At 40.6% G+C, this 25,887-nt stretch overlaps 1 protein-coding gene across 1 annotated transcript in view; it reads right to left on the bottom strand.

The window, feature by feature from the left end:
* TTN (titin) overlaps positions 1-25,887 on the bottom strand; it is a 334,386-nt gene that overhangs the window by 37,671 nt on the left and 270,828 nt on the right. The window contains exons 286-299 of the mRNA XM_058189537.1: positions 25,517-25,804; positions 25,134-25,430; positions 24,741-25,043; positions 24,308-24,613; positions 22,970-23,257; positions 22,537-22,827; positions 22,133-22,420; positions 20,463-21,053; positions 20,264-20,368; positions 19,337-19,534; positions 18,851-19,147; positions 18,173-18,760; positions 17,770-18,072; positions 560-17,659 (exon numbers count right to left, since the gene is read on the bottom strand). Coding sequence (XP_058045520.1) covers positions 560-17,659; positions 17,770-18,072; positions 18,173-18,760; positions 18,851-19,147; positions 19,337-19,534; positions 20,264-20,368; positions 20,463-21,053; positions 22,133-22,420; positions 22,537-22,827; positions 22,970-23,257; positions 24,308-24,613; positions 24,741-25,043; positions 25,134-25,430; positions 25,517-25,804 — 21,243 coding nt within the window. The remainder of the gene's footprint in view (positions 1-559; positions 17,660-17,769; positions 18,073-18,172; positions 18,761-18,850; positions 19,148-19,336; positions 19,535-20,263; positions 20,369-20,462; positions 21,054-22,132; positions 22,421-22,536; positions 22,828-22,969; positions 23,258-24,307; positions 24,614-24,740; positions 25,044-25,133; positions 25,431-25,516; positions 25,805-25,887) is intronic.

Below are 25,887 nucleotides of genomic sequence, written 5' to 3'. Positions count from 1 at the left end.
ATAGGAAGATAAATTGAGAACAGAAACACGCCGGATGCATACTTATTATTTGTAAGATTCTCTGCAAATAAATATTTTGCATGGATAAGCTCTATACTTGACTTCCTTACATATATTGGAACTTGACTTATCATCAAATCCTTAAGTCATTGTGGCTTTGCGTCATTTTATATTGCTACTTTGCATTAAATTTATATTGTTAATATAAGCCAGTGGTGGGATTCAAATTTTTTTACTACTGGTTCTGTGGGCATGGCTTGGTGGGCGTGGCAGGGGAAGGATACTGCAAAATCCCCATTTCCTCCCGATCAGCTGGGACTCGGGAGGCAGAGAATAGATGGGGGCAGGGCCAGTCAGAGGTGGTATTTACTGTTTCTCCGAACTACTCAAAATTTTCGCTACCGGTTCTCCAGAATTGGTTAGAACCTGCTGAAACCCACCTCTGATATAAGCATTATGAATACATTAAAACTCAAGCATGGATGTAAGTCCTGCTAAAATTTACTTCAATAAATCATAAGTGAAGTACATAAAATATTTTTTAAAAAATATTACTCACCCGTTATTTTAACTCCATCCTTGGTTTCGATGGGAACACCAACACCAAATTCATTTTCTCCAGAGACTCTGAAGTAATACGTTCCACCTTCTTGTAGATTGGCAACTTTGTAGGAAAGACGATGGCAATTGTTGGTTACAGTCACCCAGGCTTTCTTGCTTGCTTCTCTTTTTTCAATGTAGTAATTCTTTACAGGAGCCCCTCCATCATTCTCTGGAGCTTCCCAAGATAACACAGCAGATTCTTTTGTTACATCTTTTACAATGATATTAGATGGAGGTCCTGGTGTATCAAGAACTTTAACAATTAATGTCAAACTAGCTGTGTTTACAATGTTTTGTAATGTCAGTGTATACTTTCCAGAATCATTTCGTGTTGCCTTTTCCACAGTAAGTGAGGTGCGGTTATCTGAGGAGTCAATATTTGCTCGTGTGCGGAGATCAGTATCTGGCTTACTCCATAGCACGTTAGGGATAGGTCTTCCTCTGAAAGGCACAGTCATTGTAAATGAGTCACCTGCTTTCACAACTAACGTCTTTCTCATTTCATTATCAATATCAAAAACAGGTTCTTCTTCTCGTTCCTTTGCTACTTGAGGTTCTGAGGCATCACTTGGCTCACTAGCGCCAATTTTGTTCACAGACCTTACTCTGAAAACATATTCTGCTCCCGATGTAAGTCCCATCATAGTGTATTCTGTTCCTCTTAAGCTTTGAATAGCAGTTGACCAATCAGTTTCACTAGTTAGTTTGTATTCAACAGTGTATCCAATAATAGGACCTCCCCCATCAAACAATGGTTTTGTCCATCCAATTGTTATATGAGATCTTGTATGGTCCATTATCTTGGGCCGAGATGGTGGTGATGGTAGGAAAACTGGATCTTCTGCTTTTATTAATGGTGAAGGATCACTAGGAAGACTAAGGCCTGCATCATTTTCTGCATATACTCTATATTCATATTCGCATCCTTCCCGAAGGCCTGAAGATTTTATTCTGAGATCATAAACTGGCTTTTTATTTACACGTATCCACCGTAAACTGTTTTTCTCACGCCTTTCAATCACATAACCAGAAATTTCATTTCCTCCATCACTGTCAGGTCTTGCCCAGCAAAGAGTCATGGATTCCTTTGTCACATTGGTAATCTCTAAAGATTTAGGGGGGGTTGGAACAGTAAAAGGATCCAGGGCCTTGACAGCCTCACTTTCTAAGGGTTCACCAACACCATATTTATTGACACCCATCACTCTGAAAATATATTCATTTCCTCTAAGTAGTTTCATCACTTTGCAGGAAGTTGTTGGAAGTTCTGCTTCACAAAGAGTCCATGCAAGCCTACTGGTCTCACGTTTTTCCACAATATAATAGTCAATCTCCGCCCCTCCGTTTTCTTGAGGTGGTCCCCATGACAGATAGCATTTCTCAGCAGTCAGGCCCTTAATTTCTAGTGGGGCTGCTGGTGGACCTGGTCTGTCAAGTACTTTGCAGTTAACTGCTAATGATCTTGTTCCAGCAACATTTTGTAATGTTAACACATACTGCCCCGAATCCCGTCGAATGCAGTCTTTAACAGTGATTGTTGTAGCATGATCTGTGGAGACTATTTCAACTCTTGCCTTTTCTTCAATCTCTTTGCCATCCTTTGTCCATGAAATTATTGGCAAGGGTCGTCCTGCAACGTCAGCATTGATTTTTAAAATCTCTCCAGCTTTAATAACAATCTCTCTGAATTTGGCATCCATCATAATTCTTGGTGCTTCTATGTCATCCTTTACAGTAATTGGCCCAGTGGAGTCGGATGGTTCGCTAAATTGGTCAGCAGCATTCCTGGCAATAACACGGAATTCATAGCGCTGGTCTTCAGTAAGCCCAGTCACATCAAAGAAAGTTTCCTGTACATTAGTGAAACTGCACTTCAGCCAACGACCATCTGGAAGCTCTTTCCGCTCAACAATGTAGCCTGTAATCTTAGCACCGCCATCATATTCTGGCTTGGTCCATGATAGTGAGACGCATGTTCTTGTAATATTGGTCACTTGAGGTTGGCCAGGTGGGTCACATGGATCTCTTGCTGCCACTGGTTCACATGATTTGCTACATTTGCCAATTCCTACAATGTTTTCAGCATACACACGATATTCATACATCAGGCCTTCATCAAGACCTGTAACCTTCATCTGAGTATCACTTAGAAGGATTTTATTAACTTTAGTCCAAAGGATGCTGCTTCGTTCTTTACGTTCAAGATGATAACCGAGTACTTTGCTACCTCCATCATTAACTGGTTCCTGCCAACTTACAATCATGAAGGCTTTCGTTGCATGTACAACTCGAGGAGTACCAGGTGGGCCAGGTAGATTAAATGGATACTCTGCCACAACAGAGGCAGTTTCAGCGTAAGCGCTCTTGCCATAGCGATTTTCTGCAGAAACGCGGAATTGATATTCTGATCCAGTGGTTAAGCGAAGTATTTTAATTGAAGTTCGTGCAACTGCTGCAGATACGATGCTCCATGTTGTTGTTGTAGTTTCTCTTTTCTCTACAATGTAATTATTAATTTGACAGCCACCATCATATTCAGGGGGTTCCCAAGATATGGATATATTATCTGCACTGACATTATCAATATGTAATGAGGTTGGAGGTCCTGGTCTATCAAGAACAATTACATGAATGAGAGCTGTTGTAGAGCCAGCACTGTTTGCAACATTTAATTCATACTTTCCTACATCTTCTCTTGAAGCTTCTTTGATGACTAGCAACGTGGATGTTTTTGAAGTGTGGACATTCACTCTCGTTGTTTCTCTTAAAGGCATGCCATCTTTTTTCCAGTTGGCAGTTGGTACTGGCCTTCCTCTAATGGGTACATCAATCTTAAGATCTTCACCAGCTTTAACACTGAATGTATTGAAAAGGAGCTCAACTGAAGGCTGGATTTCAATGTCCTTTGCAACTACTGGAACTCCAAGTTGTCTTGGATCACTCTTCCCTTTTTCATTTATGGCACAGACACGGAAAGTATATTCTTCTCCCATACTTAATCCAGATATTGTTGCTTCTAATGTTTTAACTTGGGTACAGGTGCTCCATTTTTCACTTCCTTTAGTTTGCATTTCTACTACATAGCCAGTTATTTTACTGCCACCATCACTCTCTGGTTTCTCCCATTTAATAGTAGCACTGTTACGAGTAACATCAACAAGAGTTACTTTTCCAGGTGGATATGATGGTTCAGAAACCTTAACTGGTTCAGATGTTTCTGCTGGCAAACCAACTCCATATTCATTTGCAGCTAAGACCCGGAAGTAGTAGCTGCATCCTTCCTGTAGCTGTTCGATTCTGAAGACATTTTTGTTGCAATTATTTGTGATAGTGGCATACGCTTTTCTAGTTGTTTCACGTTTTTCAATTATGTAGTTTGTGATTTTAGCTCCGCCATCAATAAGAGGAGGCTCCCAAGCTAATGTCACTAAATCTTTCTTTACTTCTCTGACGGTCAGATTTACAGGTGCACTTGGTGTATCAAGTACTCTCACATTAACAAATGCCGATTTCTTGCCACTGTTATTTTCCAAAGTCAGGTTATATTTTCCACTGTCAAATCTGTTTACATTGTCAATTACTAACATTGTATAAGAACTGGTTACTTCAATCTGAGCTCTGTCACTCATGGTGCCTTCTGCTTTTTCCCATTTCACTTCTGGCTCTGGCCTTCCTTTAATTGTGACAAACAAACGTAATGTGCCACTAGCACGCACTGTGACAACTTTTCTGAGATCTGCATCCAGTTCGATTTCAGGAGGTTCCATTTTTTCAGCTGCAACAACACTACCAGGGATAGTTGCTGGTTCTCCAACTCCTTCAGAATTCATAGCGCAGATACGGAAGTTATACTCGCTATTTTCTTTAAGTTTTGTTACTGTGAATTGTCTTCCTTGTAAACCTGATGGGGGTGTACAAGTTGTCCATTCATCAGCAGAAGCTTCTTTAAATTCTACAATATATCCTTTAACAGGAGCGCCACCATCATAAGTAGGTTTGCCCCATGCAAGGGACACAGATGATCTGGAAGTATCTGTTACCTTTGGATTGTTTGGTGGGCCTGGTGGATATATTGCTTCACAAGCACGGTAGAAAATTGATGGTTCACTGGGCTCACCAATACCAGCAGCATTTTCGGCAGAAACTCTAAATTCGTAGAAATGACCATCCGTCAGTCCAGTTACTCTCAATCTTAAATCTGTCAGTCTCTTTTTGTTGCACTTGATCCATCTAATGCCATCTTTGTCTCGCTTTTCTAGTATATAACCTTCAATTTCAGCTCCACCATTGTCAGTCGGGCGGCACCAGGTTACAATCATAGAATCTTTCGTGATTGCAGAAGCTTCAGGTGTTGAAGGAGGACCTGGAGGCTTATATGGATTGCATGCCAACACAGGTTCTGATTCTAGAGGGTCGCCAATGCCATATTTATTAACAGCCATTACACGGAAAATGTATTCATTGCCTGAAAGAAGTTTGGTTACTTTGTGATTCAGAGCTTGAACATCAGATGATACTTGTGTCCATGAAAGCCGGCTTGTCTCTCTCTTTTCTATAATGTAATGTGAAATGCTAGCACCTCCATCTTGTAAAGGTGGTCCCCACGCAAGATAACATTTTTCTGCTGTCACACCTGTAACTTTCAAAGGGCCTTCTGGGGGTCCAGGTCTGTCAAGCACTTTTACAGTGATTGGTATTGATTTTGTGCCACCAACATTGGTCAGTGTAAGTGTGTAATGGCCTCCATCTAATCTGACACAATCTTTGACTGTGAGAGTTGTTCTTTCAATTGTAGTTTTAATTTCCATTCTTGCAGTTGCTTCTTCAAATTCTTTTCCATCTTTTGACCACTTAACATCAGGAACAGGTTTTCCGTGGATGTCAGCCTCAAGAGCAAATGTTTCTCCCGCACGAACAACAATGAGATCTTTGTACTTAGGATCCAATGAAGCTCTCGGTGCTTCAATTGCATCTCTAGCGATAATTGGCCCTGTGCTTTCAGAGGGCTCACTTAAACTACCAGCTGCATTTCTTGCAATTACTCTGAATTCATATCTTTGGTCCTCTACAAGACCACTTACTGTAAACTCAGTTTCTATTACATTTGTAAAACTGGCCTTCATCCAACGGCCTTCAGGTAGTTCTTTCTTTTCCACAATGTATCCAGTTATTCTGCTACCACCGTCATATTCAGGTTTTTTCCATTTTAGTGTCACGTAATTTCTAGTGATAACAATGGCATCTGGACGGCCTGGTGGATCACAAGCATCCCGAGCAACATACAGTTCAGAACATTTGCTAACCTTGCCTACTCCAACAATGTTTTCAGCAGAAACTCTGAATTCGTATTCAAGACCTTCTTCAAGACCCTCTGTTTTATATTTTGTGTCGTGGATGAGGCTCTTATGTACCTTTGTCCAAAGGATGCTGTTTTTATCTTTACGTTCTAGATGATATCCAAGAACTTTGCTTCCTCCATCGTTAACTGGTTCATGCCATTGTACTACCATGTGGTCTCTGGTGGCTGTAGTGACGTAAGGGGTTCCTGGTGGCCCTGGTACTTTGTATGGATATTGTACAAGAACTGGCTTAGAATCTAGCGCGGTACTCTTTCCATATCGATTTTCAGCACTAATTCTAAACTGGTACTCAGTTCCTGTTTTAAGATTTGTTACTTTAATAGTTGTCCTTGCGACCATTGCCGATACCATTTGCCAAACAGTGGTGGTAGTGTCGCGTTTCTCGACAATGTAGTTGGATATCTGACAGCCACCTGTATATGCTGGTGGTTCCCATGAGAGGATTACGAAGTTTGAACTAACTTCATCAAAACGGACAGGTCCTTGGGGTGGGCCAGGCTTTTCTAGCACAATTATACTAAGATGCTCTGTTGCTGTGCCTGCGGTGTTGGTTGCCGTGACAGTATATTTTCCAAAATCATCCTTGTTGCTTTCTTTAATAAACAATGTAGTTGAAGTTGCTGTATCTTCAACATGTACTCTGGTTGTCTGTTTCAGAGGCTGGTCATCTTTCTCCCAAGTGATAGTAGGCTTTGGTCGAGCTATAAAGGGAATTTCTACTTTAAGGTCTTCTCCAGCTTGTACAGTATATGTATTGAACATCAATTTGAAACTGGGCTGAATTGTCTGATCTTTGGCAATCACAGGAACTGCCAGTGGCTTAGGATCACTTTTGCCTTTTTCATTGTATGCCATGACACGGAACTGATATTCCTGTCCAGAAATTAAACCAGACACAACTGCATTGCAGACTTTGGTTTCAGTAACAACGGTCCATTTATCAGATCCTTTTGGCTGCATTTCAACAATGTAACCCAAAATTCTGCTGCCTCCATCGTGTTCAGGCTTCTCCCACATAAATGATGCACTTCTCTGTGTCACATCAGTGAGTGTCACTTTTCCAGGGGCTAGAGGTGGCTCTGATGCTTTTGAGGCATCAGCAGTTTCTGCTGGACTACCAATTCCAAATTCATTTTCAGCCATAACTCTGAAATAATAAATGCTTCCTTCTGTAAGGTTTTCAACTCTAAAGCTTGTTTTGTTGCACTTGGCACTCACATTTGCATATGCTTTTCTGGTTGACTCACGTTTATCGATAACATAGTTCTTTATCTTTGCCCCACCATCATTAGCTGGGGGTTCCCAGGTCAATACAGCACAATCTTTCCTTATTTCTTTGACTACTAAGTTTTGTGGCGGTCCTGGTGTGTCAAGTACTTTAACTGTAACAAATGCAGACTTAGAACCACTGCTATTCTCCAGTTTAAGTATATACTTCCCAGCATCATTTCTATCACAGTAATCAATTGATAGCTGTGTGTAATTTATTCCTTTTTCAATTTGAACTTTATCTGTAAATTCTCCTTCTTCCCGAGACCATGTGATTTCAGGAGTGGGGCGTCCTTTAAATGGTATATTGATCCTGACAGAGCTACCAGCTCTGACCACAATTCCCTTCCTTAATTCTGAGTCTATATCAAGTTCAGGAGCTTCAAGTTTATCTTCTGGTTTAATTGTACCAGGAATTGCTGCAGGCTCACCTACTCCGATTTTGTTGAGAGCACACACTCTTAGCTTGTATTCTTGATGTTCTATGAGTTTTTTGATCTCGAAACGATTAACTCTCAGACCAGTCTGTGGAGTAACCATTGCCCATTCTTCTTCATCAGCTTTGCAGATTTCTACAATATATCCCAGGATTTCGCAGCCACCATCATAAATAGGTTTCCCCCATGCAGCTGTGATTGAATTCTTGGTTGTATCAACAACATGGGCATTAGTGGGTGGACCAGGCTTGAACATAGGATCACATGCTTTCCAGTAGGGAGTAACTTGACTTGGTTCACCAATTCCAGCTATATTTTCAGCAGATACTCTAAATTCATATTCATGATCTTCATTTAGTCCTGTGACTCTTAATCGTAAATCTGTAATTCGACGTTTATTACATTTCACCCATCTAATACCAGCTCTATCTCTCTTTTCTACAATGTAGCCAATGATTTCACTGCCACCATCGCTATCTGGGCGATGCCAGGAGACTGTCATAGAATCCTTTGTAACATTGGTAACTTCAAGATATGTTGGTGGACCAGGAACAACAAATGGGCTTTTCATAAGTACGGGTGCAGATTCCAAAGGCTCACCAACTCCATATTTGTTAACTGCCATTATGCGGAATATATACTCGTTGCCTTCCAGAAGTTTTGTTACCTTTAGCATTGTGGCTACAGCATCGGATGCAACAACTGTCCATGCAAGACGACTGGTTTCTCTCTTCTCAATGATGTAGTGGGAAACATCACTGCCACCATCATGGATTGGTGGAGCCCATGCTAAGGAACACTTTTCAGAAGTAACTCCAGAAATCTGAATACTCTCTGGAGGCCCTGGCCTATCTAGTACTTTTACTGTTACAGGTACTGATTTTGTTCCTGCAACATTGGTTGCCTGCAGAATAAACTGCCCACCATCAACACGTATAGCGTCTTTCACAGTAATCAGAGCTTTGAAGTCTGTATTCCTTATTTCATATCGAGCAGTATCTTCAAGGATTTTATCTCCTTTCAGCCACATAACAGTAGGAATTGGTTTTCCATGTACGTCGGCTTCAAGTTTGAAAGTTTCACCAGCATTTACAACAATTGCATCTTTGTATTTTGGATCCATGGAAATTCTTGGAAGTTCAACTTCATCTTTTGCTGTTATAGGTCCTGTGCTGTCAGAAGGTTTGCTTACTGCTCCAGCAGCATTCCTTGCAATGACTCTAAATTCGTATCGTTGGTCTTCAGTAAGACCTGACACTGTGAACTGAGTTTCAGTGATATTGGTAAAGCTTGCTTTCATCCAACGACCATCAGGTAAGTCTCGTTTTTCTACTACATAACCTGTTATTTTGCTGCCACCATCATATGCTGGCTTGGTCCACTGCAGAGTGATGGCACTTCTTGTAACAACAATAGCTTCAGGGCAACCTGGTGGGTCACAGGCATCACGTGCTACATAGCATTCTGAAACTTTGCTTGCTTTGCCTACACCAACAATATTTTCTGCAGAAACTCTAAATTCATATTCAATGTTTTCTTCAAGATTAGATGTTTTATAATGTGTATCTTGAATAATAGTTTTGTTCACTTTTGTCCACAAAATGCTGTTTCTTTCCTTTCGTTCAAGATGATAACCTAGAATTCTACTTCCACCATCATTAATTGGTTCATGCCATTGCACAATCATAGAGTCTTTTGTAGCTATTGTCACAAATGGTGTCCCAGGGGGCCCCGGTTCTTTGTAGGGATATTGAGCAACAACCGGTTCTGATTCCAGGGCAAAGCTCTGCCCATATCTATTTTCTGCAAATATTCTAAACTGATATTCTGAGCCAGTTTTCAGCTTAGTCACCTTCAGAGTAGTTCTTGCAACAGTAGCTGAAACTACTTCCCATGAAGTCGTGGTTGTATCTCTCTTATGAACAATATAATTTGTAACCTGGCAACCACCTGTATATACTGGAGGATTCCATGATATTGTGATGCTTTCAGCACTAATATCTTCAAATTTAACTGGGCCTTTAGGAGGATCTGGTTTATCGAGTGTTATAACTTCAATAGATGCAGATTTTTGTCCAACCACATTAGCAACTGCAATTTCATATATTCCACTGTCCTCTTTGTTTGTTTCTTTAATATTTAGAACTGTAAGATTAGGCGAATCAATTACATTTACTCTGGTTGTCTGTTTTAATGGAATGCCATCTTTGGTCCAAGAAACAGTAGGCTTAGGTCGACCAAATATTGGTATTTCGATCTTTAGATCATGTCCTACTTGTACGCTGTAACTGTGGAATGCTGGTCTGACATCTGGTTCAATAACAAGATCTTTAGCGGTTATTGGTACTGCAAGCGATCGTGGATCACTCCTACCCTTTTCATTTACAGCCATCACTCTGAAGAGATAATCTTCTCCTTGGGTTAAATTAGTAATAACTGCTTCAAGAACTTTAACACGTGTGCACTCTGACCATTTATCACTACCCTTCACTTGCATTTCTACAATGTACTGTAAGATTTTACTTCCACCATCATGTTCAGGCTTTGCCCAGCTCAAAGAAACACTGTTTCTCGTAACATCATCCACTGTTATTTTTCCTGGAGGTTGAGGAACTTCAGCCACCTTAACTGGATCACTTGTTTCAGCAGGCAGGCCAATTCCAAATTCGTTCTCTCCAGAAACTCTGAAGTAATAATAACAACCCTCTTGGAGCTGATCAATTTTCCAAGATGTTTTATGGCAGTTTGTTACAACAGCTGCATAGGATTTTCTTGTGGCTTCACGCTTTTCAATAATATAATTTTTAACTTTAGCTCCACCATCTATCACTGGAGGCTCCCATGAAATTGAAACAGAGTCTTTGGTAATTTCCTTGATTTTCAGGTTAACAGGAGGACCTGGAGTATCCAAGACTCTTACACTGACAAAGGCAGATTTTGTTCCGCTACTATTTTCTAAAGTAAGAGTGTATTTTCCAGAGTCAAATCTATTCATATTATCAAGAACAAGCGAGGTGAAGCTGCTGGTACTGTCAATAATAGCTGCTTCTCTGATATCACCATCTACTTTACCCCATTTTACTTCAGGTGTTGGGCGGCCTCTGATAGGAACAAATAATCTTAAGGAACCACCAGCTCTTACATTGATCACTTTTCTCAGTTCTAAGTCGAGGTCAAGATCTGGAGCTTCCAATTTTTCTTCAACCAGGATGGTTCCAGGAACATCAGCATGCTCTCCTACTCCTGCTTTATTAACAGCACAAATCCGGAATTTGTATTCATGTTTTTCCAATAATTTTTCTACTTCCATATTTGTTTTCTTAATTCCAGTTGGTGGTGTACAAATAGCCCAGTCACCAACACTTACATCACATGCTTCAACAATGTATCCTTGAATTTCAGAGCCACCGTCATAGATTGGTTTACCCCAAGAAAGGAAAACTGAAGATCTTGTAACATCTATTGCTTTGGGGTTATTTGGTGGACCTGGTTTATATATAGGGTCACAAGCTTTATAGTAGATAGAAGGTGGACTGGGCTCACTAAGACCCGCTGCATTTTCAGCGGAGACTCTATATTCATAGTCATGATTTTCCAGAAGTCCTGTGACTCGATATCGAAGTTCACTGATCAAACGCTTGTTACACCTTGTCCACCGAATGCCTTCTTTGTCACGTTTTTCTAGCACGTAACCCAAAATTTCACTGCCGCCATCAGAAGCTGGTCTATCCCATACAACAATCATAGAATCCTTGGTAACTGCTGAAACCTCTGGAGCCTTTGGTGGAAGTGGCACCACAAAAGGATTTTTTGCAATTACAGGCTCAGATTCAAGAGGTTCGCCAACCCCATATTTATTGACAGCCATGATACGGAAGATATATTCATTGCCTTCCAAGAGTTTAGTAACTTTGCAACTAAGAGTTTGCACGTTGGCATCAACTAAAGTCCAAACTAAGCGACTTGTTTCTCTTCTTTCAACAACATAATGTGAAATGTCACTGCCACCATCCTGCAGTGGGGGCTTCCATGATAGCATACATTTTTCAGCAGTTGTCCCTGTTATAACAACAGGCCCTTCAGGTGGCCCAGGTCTGTCAAGGACTTTGACGTGAACAGAAGCAGTTTTTTCACCTGCAACATTCTTCACCAACAATATATAATGTCCACTGTCAATACGAACAGCTTCCTTCACGCTTAGGCTTGTGGCAAAATCAGTACTTTTTATATCCAAACGTGCTGTGTTTGTTAGTTCCTTGTCACCTTTCAGCCACTGAATAGAAGGCAGTGGTTTGCCATAAACATCAGCGTCAATCTTAAATGATTCAGTAGCATGTACTGTAAGTGTTTCTTTAAATTTGGGATCCATACTTATGCGAGGTGGTTCTACTTCATCTCTCACTGTGATAGCCCCTGAACTTTCAGAGGGCTCACTGAAAACTCCTGCAGCATTACGTGCAATCACACGGAACTCATACCTTTGATTCTCAACCAGGCCAGTTACTGCAAATTGAGTCTCAATTACGTTAGTAAAACTTGCTTTCATCCAGCGGCCTTCCGGTAATTCTTTCTTTTCAACAATGTAGCCTGTGATCTTGCTTCCGCCATCATACTCTGGTTTCTTCCACTGAAGAGTAACAGAATTTCTTGTGACAATTATTGGTTCTGGACGGCCGGGCGGATCACAAGGATCATGAGCTGTGTAACATTCTGAACATTTGCTTGCTTTTCCAATACCAACAATATTTTCTGCATAAACTCTGAATTCATATTCAAGTCCCTCTTCAAGTCCAGTTGTTTTAAATTTAGTGTCAGGAATTGCTGTTTTGTTCAGCTTAACCCATAGTATGCTGTTTCTTTCTTTGCGCTCCAAATGATAGCCAATAATTCGGCTGCCACCATCACTGACTGGCTCATTCCAATGTACCATCATAGAATCTCTGGAGACTTCAGGTACGTGTGGGGTTCCAGGTGGGCCAGGTAGCTTGTAGGGATATTGGGCAACCACAGGCTCTGATGTGAGATATGTACTCTTTCCGTATCTGTTTTCAGCAGCAATTCTGAATTGATATTCACTTCCAGTCTTTAATCTACTCACTTTTAGAGTTGTTCGTGCAACAGTTGCTGAAACAATCTGCCAAGCAGTAGTAGATGTATCACGTTTTTCTACAATGTAATTGTTGATGGAACTGCCGCCATCATATTTGGGTGGCTCCCAAGAAATGGTAATACTATCTGCAGTTATTTCATCCATCTTCACCGGTCCAGTGGGTGGGCCTGGCTTATCGAGGACAATAATACTAAGAATTTCGGTTGCTTCTCCTGCAGTATTTGTCAATTTTACCAAATATTGTCCGACATCTTCTTTACATGCTTCCTTTATTGTTAGCACTGTGTTGTTTTCTGTATTTTCTTCATTTACTCTAGTAGTTTGCCTTAGCGGCACATTATCCTTAAGCCATGTTACAGTTGGTTTGGGTCGACCAACAAAAGGAACATCAACCTTTAAGTCTTCACCTGCTAGAACACTGAATGTGGTAAACAAGAGTTTGAACGCTGGAGGTATCACGAGATCTTTTGCAATGACAGGTACACTGAGTTGCCGAGGATCACTGATTCCCTTTTCATTTTGTGCTGAAACACGGAAGGAATATTCTTCCCCTTGAATCAGTCCTTTTATAGTAGCTTCAGTAACTTTAACAGTGGCGCAAGTGGCCCATTTGTCACTGCCTTTGCTTTGCATTTCTACAATGTAGCCCAAAATTCGGCTCCCTCCATCATGCTCAGGTTTTTCCCAACTTAAGGACACGCTGTTTCTTGTCACATCTAATAAAGTTATTTTTCCTGGCGGTAGAGGCCTCTCAGACACCTTAACTGATTCTGATGTTTCAACAGGAAGACCTATTCCATATTCATTTTCAGCTAGAACTCTGAAGTAATAGCTGCAACCTTCTTGTAGCATGTCCACTTTCCAGGTGGTCTTGTGGCAATTGGCTATAACAGTAGAATATGCTTTTCTTGTCGCTTCACGCTTTTCAACAATATAATTCTTTATTTTAGAGCCACCATCTATGAGGGGAGGTTCCCAGGTGAGCGTGACAGATGACATGGTGACCTCTTTTATTTTCAGATTCTGTGGAGCACCAGGTGTATCAAGGACTCTCACAATTACAAATGCTGATTTGCTACCTGAACTGTTTTCTATGGTCAGCATATATTTGCCACTGTCAAATCTATTCACGTTTCCAACCGTAAGTAAAGTGTAAGAACTTGTGGATTCAATTGTGGCTTTGTCTAAAGATTCTCCATGTTCTCGTGACCATTTTACTTCAGGAGCTGGTCTTCCTTTAATCGGAACAAAAAGTCTCAAAGTACAACAAGCTCGAAGAGTCACAATTTTACGCAGCTCTGCGTCCAGTTCAATCTCAGGGGGAAGCATTCGTTCTTCAGCTTTTGGTGTCCCAGGAACATGAGCAGGCTCACCAATGCCTTCAGAATTCATGGCAAAAATTCTGATTTTATACTCCTGGTTTTCTTTTAGATTAGTGATGGTAAAAGATGTGGCCTTGAGTCCTGCTGGTGGTGTTACAATTTTCCATTCGTCTTCATCAGGTAATGCTGTTTCAACCATGTAGCCAGTAATTTCTGAGCCGCCATCATATAATGGTTTATTCCAAGCAATTGTAATTGATGACTTGCTTGTATCTAAGACACGGGGATTAACAGGTGGACCAGGTTTGAAAAGAGTATCACAAGCTTTGTAGAATGGACTAGTGGGACTTGGTTCACTTACACCAGCAGCATTTTCAGCCTTTATTCGGTATTCATACTCATGGCCTTCTGTGAGTCCAGAAACTTTGAAACGCAAATCTGTCACAACTCGCTTATTACATTTCACCCAGCGTAATCCAGTTCTGTCACGACGTTCTACAATGTAATTGGTTATAGGACTTCCTCCATCTGAATCAGGTTGTCCCCAGCATACAATCATAGAATCTTTGGTAATAGCTGTAACTTCAGGTGTCTTGGGAGGATCGGGTACTACGTAAGGATTCACTGCTAGGACAGGCTCTGATTCTAGAACTTCACCAACTCCGTATTTATTAACAGCCATTACTCTGAACACATATTCATTGCCTTTCAATAGCTTTGTGACCTTCAGTTTTGTTACAGGAACTTCTGTAGCTACAGATGTCCATGCCAATCTACTTGTTTCACGTTTTTCAACAACATAGTGGTCAATACCGGCACCTCCATCATCTAAAGGTGGGAGCCATGACAGAACACATTTCTCTATGGTAACATCAGACACCGACAAAGGTCCCTGTGGGGGACCAGGTCTGTCTAGAACTTTGACATTGAAAATGTGCTTTGCAAAGCCGCCTGGATTGGATGCTGTAAGCATATATGCACCACCATCCCGTCTTGTGGAATCCTTATTGGTAAGAACTGTAGAGAAATCTGCTATTTTAATTTCTAATTTTGCTGTATCCTCAAGTTCTTTGTCTTGTTTTGTCCATGTTAGAGTTGGTGGAGGTCGGCCTGAAACATCTGCTTCAAGTTTGAAAATTTCACCTGCTTTTACAACTAGAGTGTCTTTGTATTTAGCATCAACCATTATTCTTGGTGCCTCGATTTCATCTCTGCATGTTATTGCATCTGATGGCTCAGAAGGCTGGCTAACAGCGCCGGCAGCATTTCTAGCGATGACACGGAATTCATAAGCAGCATCTTCGGTAAGTCCACTCACAGTGAATTCAGTTTCTAATATATTGCTAAAGTTTGCTTTTAGCCATCTGCCATTTGGAACATCTCTTTTTTCAACTGTGTAGCCAGTTATCTTAAAGCCTCCATTATATTCAGGTTTTGTCCACTTCAGTGCTACTGCATGTCTTGTGATGTTTAGAGGAATTGGCTTTCCAGGAGGATCAATAGGATCGAGAGCAAGGGTTGGCTCAGATGGCTTGCTTGGTTTACTTTTACCTGCCAGGTTTTCTGCAATGACTCTGAATTCATATGCAATGCCATCCATCAGCCCACTTGATTTGAAGGTGTTGCCTGATACTAAGGCTTTGCTGACAGTCTGCCAGAGAATGCTATTCCGCTCTTTTCTTTCAATGTGATATCCCAGAATTGGACTTCCACCATCTGTAAGGGGTTCATGCCAGCTAATGCTGATTGAATCTTTTGTGACTGCAATGACTTGAGGAGTACCTGGAGGTCCAGGAACTTTAAAAGGATAGCTAGCAATTACATTCTCTGAACTGATAGCCGGACCTGAGCCGTATCTGTTCTGAGCTTTAACACGGAATTGGTACTCAGTTCCAGTAGTCAGGTGAGCTGCTTTGTAGGTGGTACGTATAACAGTGGTTGCTAACTCAGCCCAGGAGGTACTGTCAGTTTTGCGCATTTCTACAACGTAGTTGCTAATTGGAACCCCTCCATCATTTAGTGGAGGTTCCCATGAAAAGGTGACAAAATCAGATGAAACTTCTTCAAATCTAATTGGTCCAGTGGGTGGTCCAGGAACATCATGCACGTGAACTGTTAAAACTTCACTAACTTCACCAACAATGTTTTTAGCGGAGATTGGATATCTGCCACTGTCATTTCTTGTGCATTCATTAATGTTCAAAATGGTTGCAGTAGCTGTATTTTCATAGTTGACCCTTTGTGTTTGCTTGAGCAATTGATCTTCCTTTTTCCAGGTAATAGTTGGTCTGGGGCGACCAAGAATAGGAATCTCAACTTTGATATTGTCACCAGCTCTAGCAATTATGGTTTTCTGATAGATACCACGCAAATCAAACTCAGGAAGCATCATTTGTTCTTTAACAACAACTGGCCTGCTTTCTCTTGGATCACTTCTTCCAGCACTGTTAACTGCCATAACCTGGAAAGTGTATTCTTCACCTTCAGTTAGATTCTTTACCACACATTCTAATGTTTTCACCGTAGTAATGTGTGTCCACTGAGTCGAACCCTTTTTCTGCGCTTCAATTACGTAACCAGTAATCTTGCTACCACCGTCATGTTCTGGTTTTGGCCAAGCAAGGCTGACTGAGTTCCTTGTGATGTCCATAATATTAAGGCTGTCTGGAGGTGATGGTGCTTCTGATGCTCTTATAGGTTCAGGAGTTTCAGCAGGTTCACCAATTCCAAATTCATTTTCAGCAAATACTCTGAAATAATATTCACAGCCTTCAGCCAAACCAGGAATCCTAAGGGAACATTTGGAGCATTTGGTCGTGATAGTTGAATACGACTTACGCGTTGATTCACGTTTTTCTACTATATAATTTGTTACACGTGAACCTCCATCAATTAGCGGCATATCCCATTGGAGAGTAATGCTATCTTTACATATGTCTCGGGGCTTCAGATTTATTGGCGGCCCTGGTGTATCCAAAACTTTTACATTTACAAAGCCAGTCTTTTTGCCAGCAGCATTTTCAAGGGTCATCAGATACTTTCCTGCATCATATCTATTACATTCTGTGACAATGAGGAGAGTGAATGAATCTGTATTTTCAATATTGGCCCGTGCTTTAAGTGGGATGTCATCTTTGGTCCATGTAATTTCAGGAGTCGGGCGTCCTCTAATTGGAACAAATACCCTAATGGTCAATCCGGCTCTGACCACAAGAGTTTTTCTCAGTTCAGCATCTAATTCAAAATCAGGAGCCACTTCACGTTCTCTGATTTCAACATTTGGAATTAATGCTGGTTCGCCCACGCCAACAGCATTGATAGCACTTATTCTGAAATTGTATTTGGCTCCTGGGTGGAGATTAGCAACCACAAATTCTGTGATTCTTAGAGCGGTTCCTGTGGTATCTTTCACCCATGTTTCTTCTCCTTCTTTTTGGTGCTCCACAATGTAGCCAATAATATCAAGTCCACCGTCATAATGAGGTTTCCCCCATGCTAGGCTAGCACTTGTTTTTGTCGTATCGGTTACTCGTGGATTTGACGGAGGTCCTGGTGGATCTATAACAATGAAAAAAAAAGGAGCTTAGATTAGAAACACTTTATAGGCAATCATGCTATTAATGCAGTGAGGATAGAAGAATTTTTCAAAGTACAAGAATTATACTAACATGCAGCATCTTTAGTTAGCACTGGTTGAGAAACATCACTTGGTGGTCCAATTCCTGCTCTGTTTTCTGCGCTGACACGGAATTCATATTCATTTCCTTCTAGTAGTCCAGTTACTTTGTATCTAAGATCTGACACCGGTTTCTTTGAAACTCTAATCCATCTCACTCCTTTCTTTTCTCTTCTTTCCAGATGGTAACCTGTTATCTCGCTGCCACCGTCATCTATTGGCCTCTTCCAGGCCACTGTCACAGTATTTTTGGTTATATTTGATATTTCTGGTTTGCCAGGAGGACCAGGAGGACCTAGGGAAAGAAAGAAAGAAAAAAGATGTTGAAAAATACTAACATTTTTATACAGACTGCTGTAAATTTATTATCTAACTTATTGGCCAGTTTTGCTTACCAAATCTGTCCACCATTTTAACTGGCTCTGACTGAGATGGTTCTCCTCTGCCATACTGGTTCACAGCTGAGACACGGAATAGGTATTCATTTCCTTGAATAAGTTTAGAAACAACGTGCCTACAAGACTGGATGTCTTCAGCAACCTGAGTCCATAGCAATCGGCTAGTTTCTCTCTTTTCAAGCACATAAGACTTGATTGGGGATCCACCATCTTCTGTAGGAGGAGTCCATGTGAGAGTAGCCTTTTCAGCAGAGACATTACTGACTTCAATTGGTCCAGGGGGACCTGGTACATCTAGGACTTTTACATGCACATGTTCCTCTTTAGTACCAAAAGGGTTCGTTGCAGTGATTGTATATTCACCCGAATCTTTTCTGGCAGCATACTTGATAGTCAGGGCAGAAGAAGTTGGTGTTGATTCAATATGAACAGTCTCTGAAGGCTTAAAGTCTTTTCCTGCTTTTGACCAGACTGAAGTTGGAAGTGGTTTGCCTCGAATATTTATAGCAGACATCGCAATGGTGTCTCCTGCTTTCACAGTTAGGCCATCCTTGATAGTTGGATCAATAACAATAGATGGTGCCTCTGTAACAAAAAAGTTCAGGAAATGAGGAAGACAAGAACATCTTTAAAATTAATTGGATAAGATGCCATATATATATATGGAAAACATACCATACTCATCCTTGCATGTAATGGCTCCTGTAGGTTCAGATGGTGGGCTAATGGCTCCAGCAGTATTCTTTGCTCTAATTCTGAAGTCATATTTTGAGCCTTCATAAAGATCAGTTACTGTAAATGCACATTCAGGAACATTGACATGATTTGCTTTCATCCAAGTTTTGGAAGGTAGGTCACGTTTCTCCACTATGTAGCCAATTAATTTGTGTCCACCATCATATTTTGGTTCTGTCCAGACCAAAGTTACTGAGTTTCGAGTTATGCTGATAGCTTCAGGTTTCCCAGGAGGATCTGAAAATAATAGCAACAGAATACAGGAGTAGCAACATGGATATTACCATTTCTAATTAGAGAAAGAGATGATAGATAGATAGATAGATAGATAGATAGATAGATAGATAGATAGATAGATAGATAGATAGATAGACGAGAGAGGGAGAGGGAGAGGGAGAGGGAGAGAGAGATGAAAGAATAACTTACCAATTGGATCAAGAGCCACAATTGGTTCAGATGGTAGACTTGGTTTCCCAACTCCAGCTAGATTTATTGCCATTACTCTGAATTCATATTCTAAGCCTTCAGTTAGTCCTGTCACTCTGAAGTCTTTCATTCTTAGAGGAGCCTTGTTTGCTCGCTTCCACAAAATACTGTTTCTTTCTTTGAATTCGAGGTGATAGCCTACCGAGAAACAAAAAGACATTGATTATTATTGTAATAGTATAAGTACCAATGAACTGATAAAAATCAGTATTTTTCTTATAGCATCCTTTACATTTCTAATTTCTAGGCAATTTAGCCATCTGCATCTAAAATTCTTGATAAGCTTTCTGAATTTTCCTCTAAAATATCTGTCTCATTACCATAAATTACCTGGCAAGTTCTTGCAAGTTGTATGCATTTATTTACATTGAAATCATTTAAATAAATACATTTAAAATGAAGCAGAATCTGATCAAATCATTTTACATTCTAAATATGAGTACCGTTATACGTTGCCAGCATTTTGTTTTTTTCAGTTACCTAGTGTGCTCAAAACTATGAAGAGGGAAAAGGTGAGTTAATTGAAATGTGTCTCAGGGACTAAACTTTGGGGAAAGTTTAAAGAAGGGCCGTAATAGCTCAGGCTGTTAGAAGCCTGTTATTAGAACACAGCAGCCTGCAATTACTGCAGGTTCAAGCCCGGCCCGAGGTTGACTCAGCCTTCCATCCTTTATAAGGTAGGTAAAATGAGGACCCAGATTGTTGGGGGGGCAATAAGTTGACTTTGTAAATATACAAATAGAATGAGACTATTGCCTTATACACTGTAAGCCGCCCTGAGTCTTCGGAGAAGGGCGGGATATAAATGTAAATAAATAAAAAAAATAAAATAAAAAATAAAAATAAAATGTATCTCAAAAAGTATACCTGTTATTGGTGAGCCACCAGTCTTTTTAGGGTCTGTCCATGTCAGAGATGCAGAATCATGCCTAACCTCAACAATTTTGGGTGGTGGTGGAGCATCAGGAACATCTAGAAAATGTGAAAAATTAGACTCAATTATACAAAGATGCAGCGGAAGCATCACCTTGCCTATAAACGACTACAGAGCAATTCTATTACTTACCAAATGGATGCCTTGCAATTACAGATTCAGATATTAGACCTTCACCTACACCGTATTTATTTTCAGCACTGATTCTGAAGGAATATTCAGAGCCTTCATGTAGTCTTGTAACTCTAAAGGTAGTTTTCTGCACAGCTGAGGCACAGGTCACCCATTTATTGTTCACATTGTCTCTCTTCTCGAGGATGTAGTTTGTGATTTCTGATCCGCCATCATCTTTGGGAGGACCCCATTTTAATGTCATAGCATCGGCTGTAACTTCTTCAAATTTCACAGGGCCGGTTGGAATTCCAGGTTTGCCAACCACTTTTACAGAGATCGTGCCTTCTTTACTACCAGCGACATTCTTCAGTGTAATTGTATATTTTCCAGCATCATCTTTATGGCAGTCACGAACAAGGAGTGAAGTGTTAACTGCTGTAGCTTCAAAGGCCACTCTTCCCGTCTGTGTTAGAGGAAGGTCTTCTCCTTTCTTCCATGTCACGGTTGGTACCGGCTTCCCTTTAATTGGAATTTTCAGACGGAAAGTACTTCCTTCTCTAGCCAAATAGCACAAGCCTGGGAGGTCTCTTAAATCAAGATCAGGTGCCACTATAAACCAAAGAAGACAAATAATTACAAGTTCAGTTCAGACAATAGAATAACTTCCCTTCCCTTTTGCTCTTTATTTTATTTTATTTTATTTTATTTTAACAACCCTTCAATCCCTTGCATCGGGGTGGAGTCAGGAGCTAAGTGTTTACTGGCCAGATGCCCTTCCTGACACCTATTTGCAGCTTGCAGCAGATATTTTCTCTTTGTGCCTAGAGAGAGAAATATCTACAGCTACCTAGGATCGAACTCATAGCCTCCTCATTGTGAGGCGAGAGCTCCATGTCTAGGCCACCACACCACTCCCTTTTGCTTTTCAATAAATAAATGAAAAGGAGGAATTCCCTATAGCTTTATTTTTACTGTAAAATATATTGCATAAAAGGTTCTTTCTTCACTAAATGTAAGGCTCACAAGCACCATATGTACAATAAACAAATGTGTTGTGATCCGCCAGCAGCCTGCGGAGCTGGCAGTGGAGTTGGACAGTGAGGAGGCTGGGGAGGACAATGGGTCAGTCCTGGAGTCAGGGAAAGGCCCAGGCGAGGGCTCTGCGTTGGAGGCAGAGATGGGCCAGGGCCATCTGGGAGCAATGCGCAGACTCCGGAGCTTCCAGAGGTGGACAGCAGAGAGGCAGAGGAACAGGAGGAGCCTGTTCCTAGTGCACGCATGCAAAGAGCTGCTAGAAGGCAAAAGCAGCTAAAGCAAAAAGGACAACTCGGGAGTAAGGCCAGGAGATGATTGGCTCCTCCCATAAGGCTTAAAAGAGCAGCAACACTCTTGGGTTCTTTGTAGGAAAGCAATGTTGCTACAATTGTTTCTTGTTGTCGTCTCCTGTTTCTGAACTATGTGGGGTTTTTGCCAAGAAAAGCCTTTGGCAGGGTGTCAAGAAGAAAAAGGTTTGTGATAAGGCTGAAGGACTTTTTCTGAAGGACTTTGTTTTGGAATTAACTGGACTAAGCTGAAAATGAAGTAATTCTTAGCTGTTCTAATAATATATGTTTGTTTAGGACTGATTGTGTCTGGTAATAACTACTTGGGCCTAGGTCACAACAGAATGGCTGTAGGTATCTACTCACCAATATCATCCCTTGCCAGCACGGTAATTTCATTCGGTGTCCCGTACCCAGCTTCATTCTGTGCTCTCACTCTGAAAAGGTATTCTTTTCCTTCTTTCAAGTCTCTTGTTGAATAGTGAAGATTCATAGATCTCATAACTTCTTGCCACTGGTTCTCACCAGTCATGAGCTCAACAATATATGCATTAATACGACTTCCGCCATCACTTATAGGCTTTTTCCAAGTTAAATTGCAAGATGACTTTGTGACTTGTGGAGCTTTTAAGTCCACAACAGGTCCAGGTGTTTCTGATTAAAACAAGAAATATATGTATATACTTGCATTAAAAAAGGCTCTAAATAAAACTGGAAACTTTAAGAGACAAGAGACTTTTAATAATTGAGGAAGAGAAGAATGATCTTACCTGAAGCTTTGACAGCATCGTGAGTTTCACAGGGGTCACCTATGCCGTATTCATTTTCAGCGAAAACTCTGAAGAAATAGGATTTGCCTTCTTCTAAGTTAGAAATCCTAAAACTAGTTTTTGGACATTCGGTAGCCACTGTAGACCATGATTTTCTTTCTGCATCACGTTTTTCAACCACGTAGTTCTTCACTGGGCTGCCGCCATCTATTAGAGGAGGCTCCCACGAGATGAAAGCGGAATCTTTAGATGCTTCTTTTACAATCAGATTAATAGGGGGACCAGGAGTATCTGCATTAAAACAAGCGAACAATAACAACAATTATTGACTAAAATATACAATACTTTTGCATAGTCAGAAGAATTTGCGACTTTGAAACTATTGGGTTTTGAAAAGATGCATGCATTTAAATTGGTGGAAATTGGCACTTACCAAGCACTTTGACTACAATGGTATATGACTTTTTGCCACAGCTGTTCTCTAAATGCAAGACATATTTCCCAGCATCATATTTATTGACATTTTCACAACGCAGGAAAGTATCAAAATCAGTTGATTTGATGTCCATTCCTGGCCGGTCTCTTATGTTGGCACCCACTTTAGTCCAAAAAATCTTTGGAGGCGGTCGTCCTCTTACTGGCACATAAATCCTCATTGTGACTCCAGCACGTAATACTAGAACTTTCCTCAATTCAGCATCAAGTTCTCCTTCAGGTGGAACTGAATTTCAAATAGAAAAAAAAATCAAACGTTTGAACGAAGATTGGAAAATATAAAATGAACGTGGTAAGGCGAATTAAAAATAGGAAAATGATGGTTAGGAAGTACAAAGAGAAAATTTTTCTAAAAGGTCTTTCAGACTTCCCTTCAAAGTTTCAGTCAGCATGCTATTTAACCAAAGCAGAGAGAAGCTTCTTGCATTATGGTGAGTGGTTAAACTGCAGTATTGCAGGCTGACTCTGCCCATAGCCAGGAGTTCAATCCTGACTGGCTCAAGCTTGACTCAGCCTTCCATCCTTCTGAAGTCAGTAAAATGAGGACCCAGATTGTTTGGGGGCAATATGCTGACATTTGTAAACTGCTGAGATTTATGAAGCAGTATATAAATCTAAGTGCTATTGGTATTTTATATTCTATTTCTTCCTTCTGAATCAATCAAATTACTTCCTTCCTTCCAATCAAATTAGAATGTACACATGCTGTAGTGTTGCTGTCTAGGTATTTGTCAAGATGAATACTTTTATATTAAAAAAGTATTTTGTTATTTTTTAATCCCACCTTCATTATTTTTATAAATAACTCAGGCGGACATAGCTAATACTTCTTCCTCTTCCTGTTTTCCCCACAACAGCAATCCTCGAGGTGAGTTGAGCTGAGAATGATACCAAGGTCATTCAGCTGGCTTTCAGTGAGACTAGAACTCACAGTCTCCTGATTTCTGGCTTAATGTTTTAACCATTTGTCCAAACTGGTTCTTGGAAATATATCTTCCGCGTATCATTCAGAAAGAAGAAAAAAAAATGTTTTCTTAAAGTAGAATGGCGAACCATGTTTTCAGTAAGGAAAAATACTGATATTATTATGGTTGGCATGAAATATTAAATGGTTATATTAAACAAGATTTTTAAGGACAGAGAGGTGTGTGGATTGTTTCATCATTGTTGGGAAATGAAAGACAAGGGTTTCTATAACAGGTTCACATGAATTCACAGGCTGAGCCTCTCGCCCTGGATTAAAATTACCAATTTAGTTTCTTTTCAAAGTACTCACTTAGAATATCCTTGGCAAGGTGCTTGTCAGGTACATCACTTGGGTCACTGTAGCCAATCTTATTGACCGCGTAAATGCGGAACTGATATTCTGTGTTCTCTGTAAGTCCAGTTACTACATAATGTGTATCGGGCAAATTCTTTGGCAAATTGCATCGGACCCAGTTGTCTGTGTCTACTCGTTTCACTTCAACGAGGTAGCCAATAATGGGGCTTCCACCATCATATGCTGGTTTGCCCCAAGACAGGCTGATAGAACTACGTGTAGAATCAACAACTTTTGGGAATGCTGGGGGCCCAGGAGGATCTGGGAATAAAAACAAAAGCACAAGTTATATACTGCAGAAACATTTGGACATAGCCATAAAAAAATAAAGTGTGTGTGTGTGTGTGTGTGTGTGTGTGTGTGCACATGTGTGCATCTGTCAACTTACACTGAGGATCACGAGCATATGCTGCCTTAGATGCTCCACTCGGTTTGCCTGGCCCAGCTTTATTGAAGGCAATTACTCTATATTCGTATTCTGTTCCTTCTTGGAGTCCAGTGGCCTTTATTGTTCTTTCAATGACTGGCTTTCTATTCACTTTTGTCCAGTTAAGAGCTTTTGTTTCACGTTTCTCAACAATATATCCAGTTATAGGGGAGCCACCATCATCAGCAGGCGGTTTCCAGCTCACAGTCATGAAGTCCTTTGTTATATTACTAATTATTGGTGGATCACAGGGCCCGGGTACATCTAAAAATAAATATTTGAAGTGCACTTAAGCAGCTGTTCAGCTATAACTGAGTAACAATCGGACTGAAGGAGTTACTAAGATTTGCTTACCATATGGGTTTTTAGCCACCGCATTTTCAGTTAAGATTGGATCACCTACTCCGTATTTGTTCTCAGCCGAAATGCGAAATTGGTACTCGTGTCCTTCAATCAGCTTCTCAACACTGCAGCTCGTGATTGGGACATTTGCAGTGACTTGAGCCCAGTTGGGTCTACTCGTTTCACGTTTGTCAACAATGTAATTTGTAATCTCTGACCCCCCATCTTCAAGAGGAGGTTCCCAGGAGAGCATGGCTCGATCTACATACATATTTGTAATCTTCACTGAAGCTGGAGGACCAGGTTTGTCTGGAAAACACAATTGTTTGACAGTGAAATCCTAGATCCATCACACATTAACAGGATAGCCCAGTTCTCATTCATCTTTAACTTACCTAACACTTTAAGCTTTATAGTTGCTGACTTGGAACCACTTGCATTCTCAGCAGTAATAGTATAATCTCCTGTTTGCTTTCTAATGACACTGAAGAGCTCCACAGTAGACAGGTTTCTCTTGGTGGTGATCTTAATTCCTTCCACTGGTTTTAGAAGCTCCCCTTCTTTCTTCCAAGTAATAGTTGGCATAGGTTTGCCATAGACATTTGCTTCCAGGCAAACATTGGTTCCAGCCTTTACTACAAGTAAGGCTTTCATACCTACCCCAAGCTCTATCTTTGGTGGTACTGAAAAGTTAAAAAGAAAGAAAGAAAGAAAGAATGTTGAAGACTACTTTGCGAGAAGTATGAAGATCAGCTTTAATATTAGG

Source organism: Ahaetulla prasina, chromosome 1 (genome assembly GCF_028640845.1).
Source record: "Ahaetulla prasina isolate Xishuangbanna chromosome 1, ASM2864084v1, whole genome shotgun sequence".
Classification (NCBI taxonomy): domain Eukaryota; kingdom Metazoa; phylum Chordata; class Lepidosauria; order Squamata; family Colubridae; genus Ahaetulla; species Ahaetulla prasina.
This window is presented reverse-complemented; position numbering and strand designations above follow the sequence as displayed.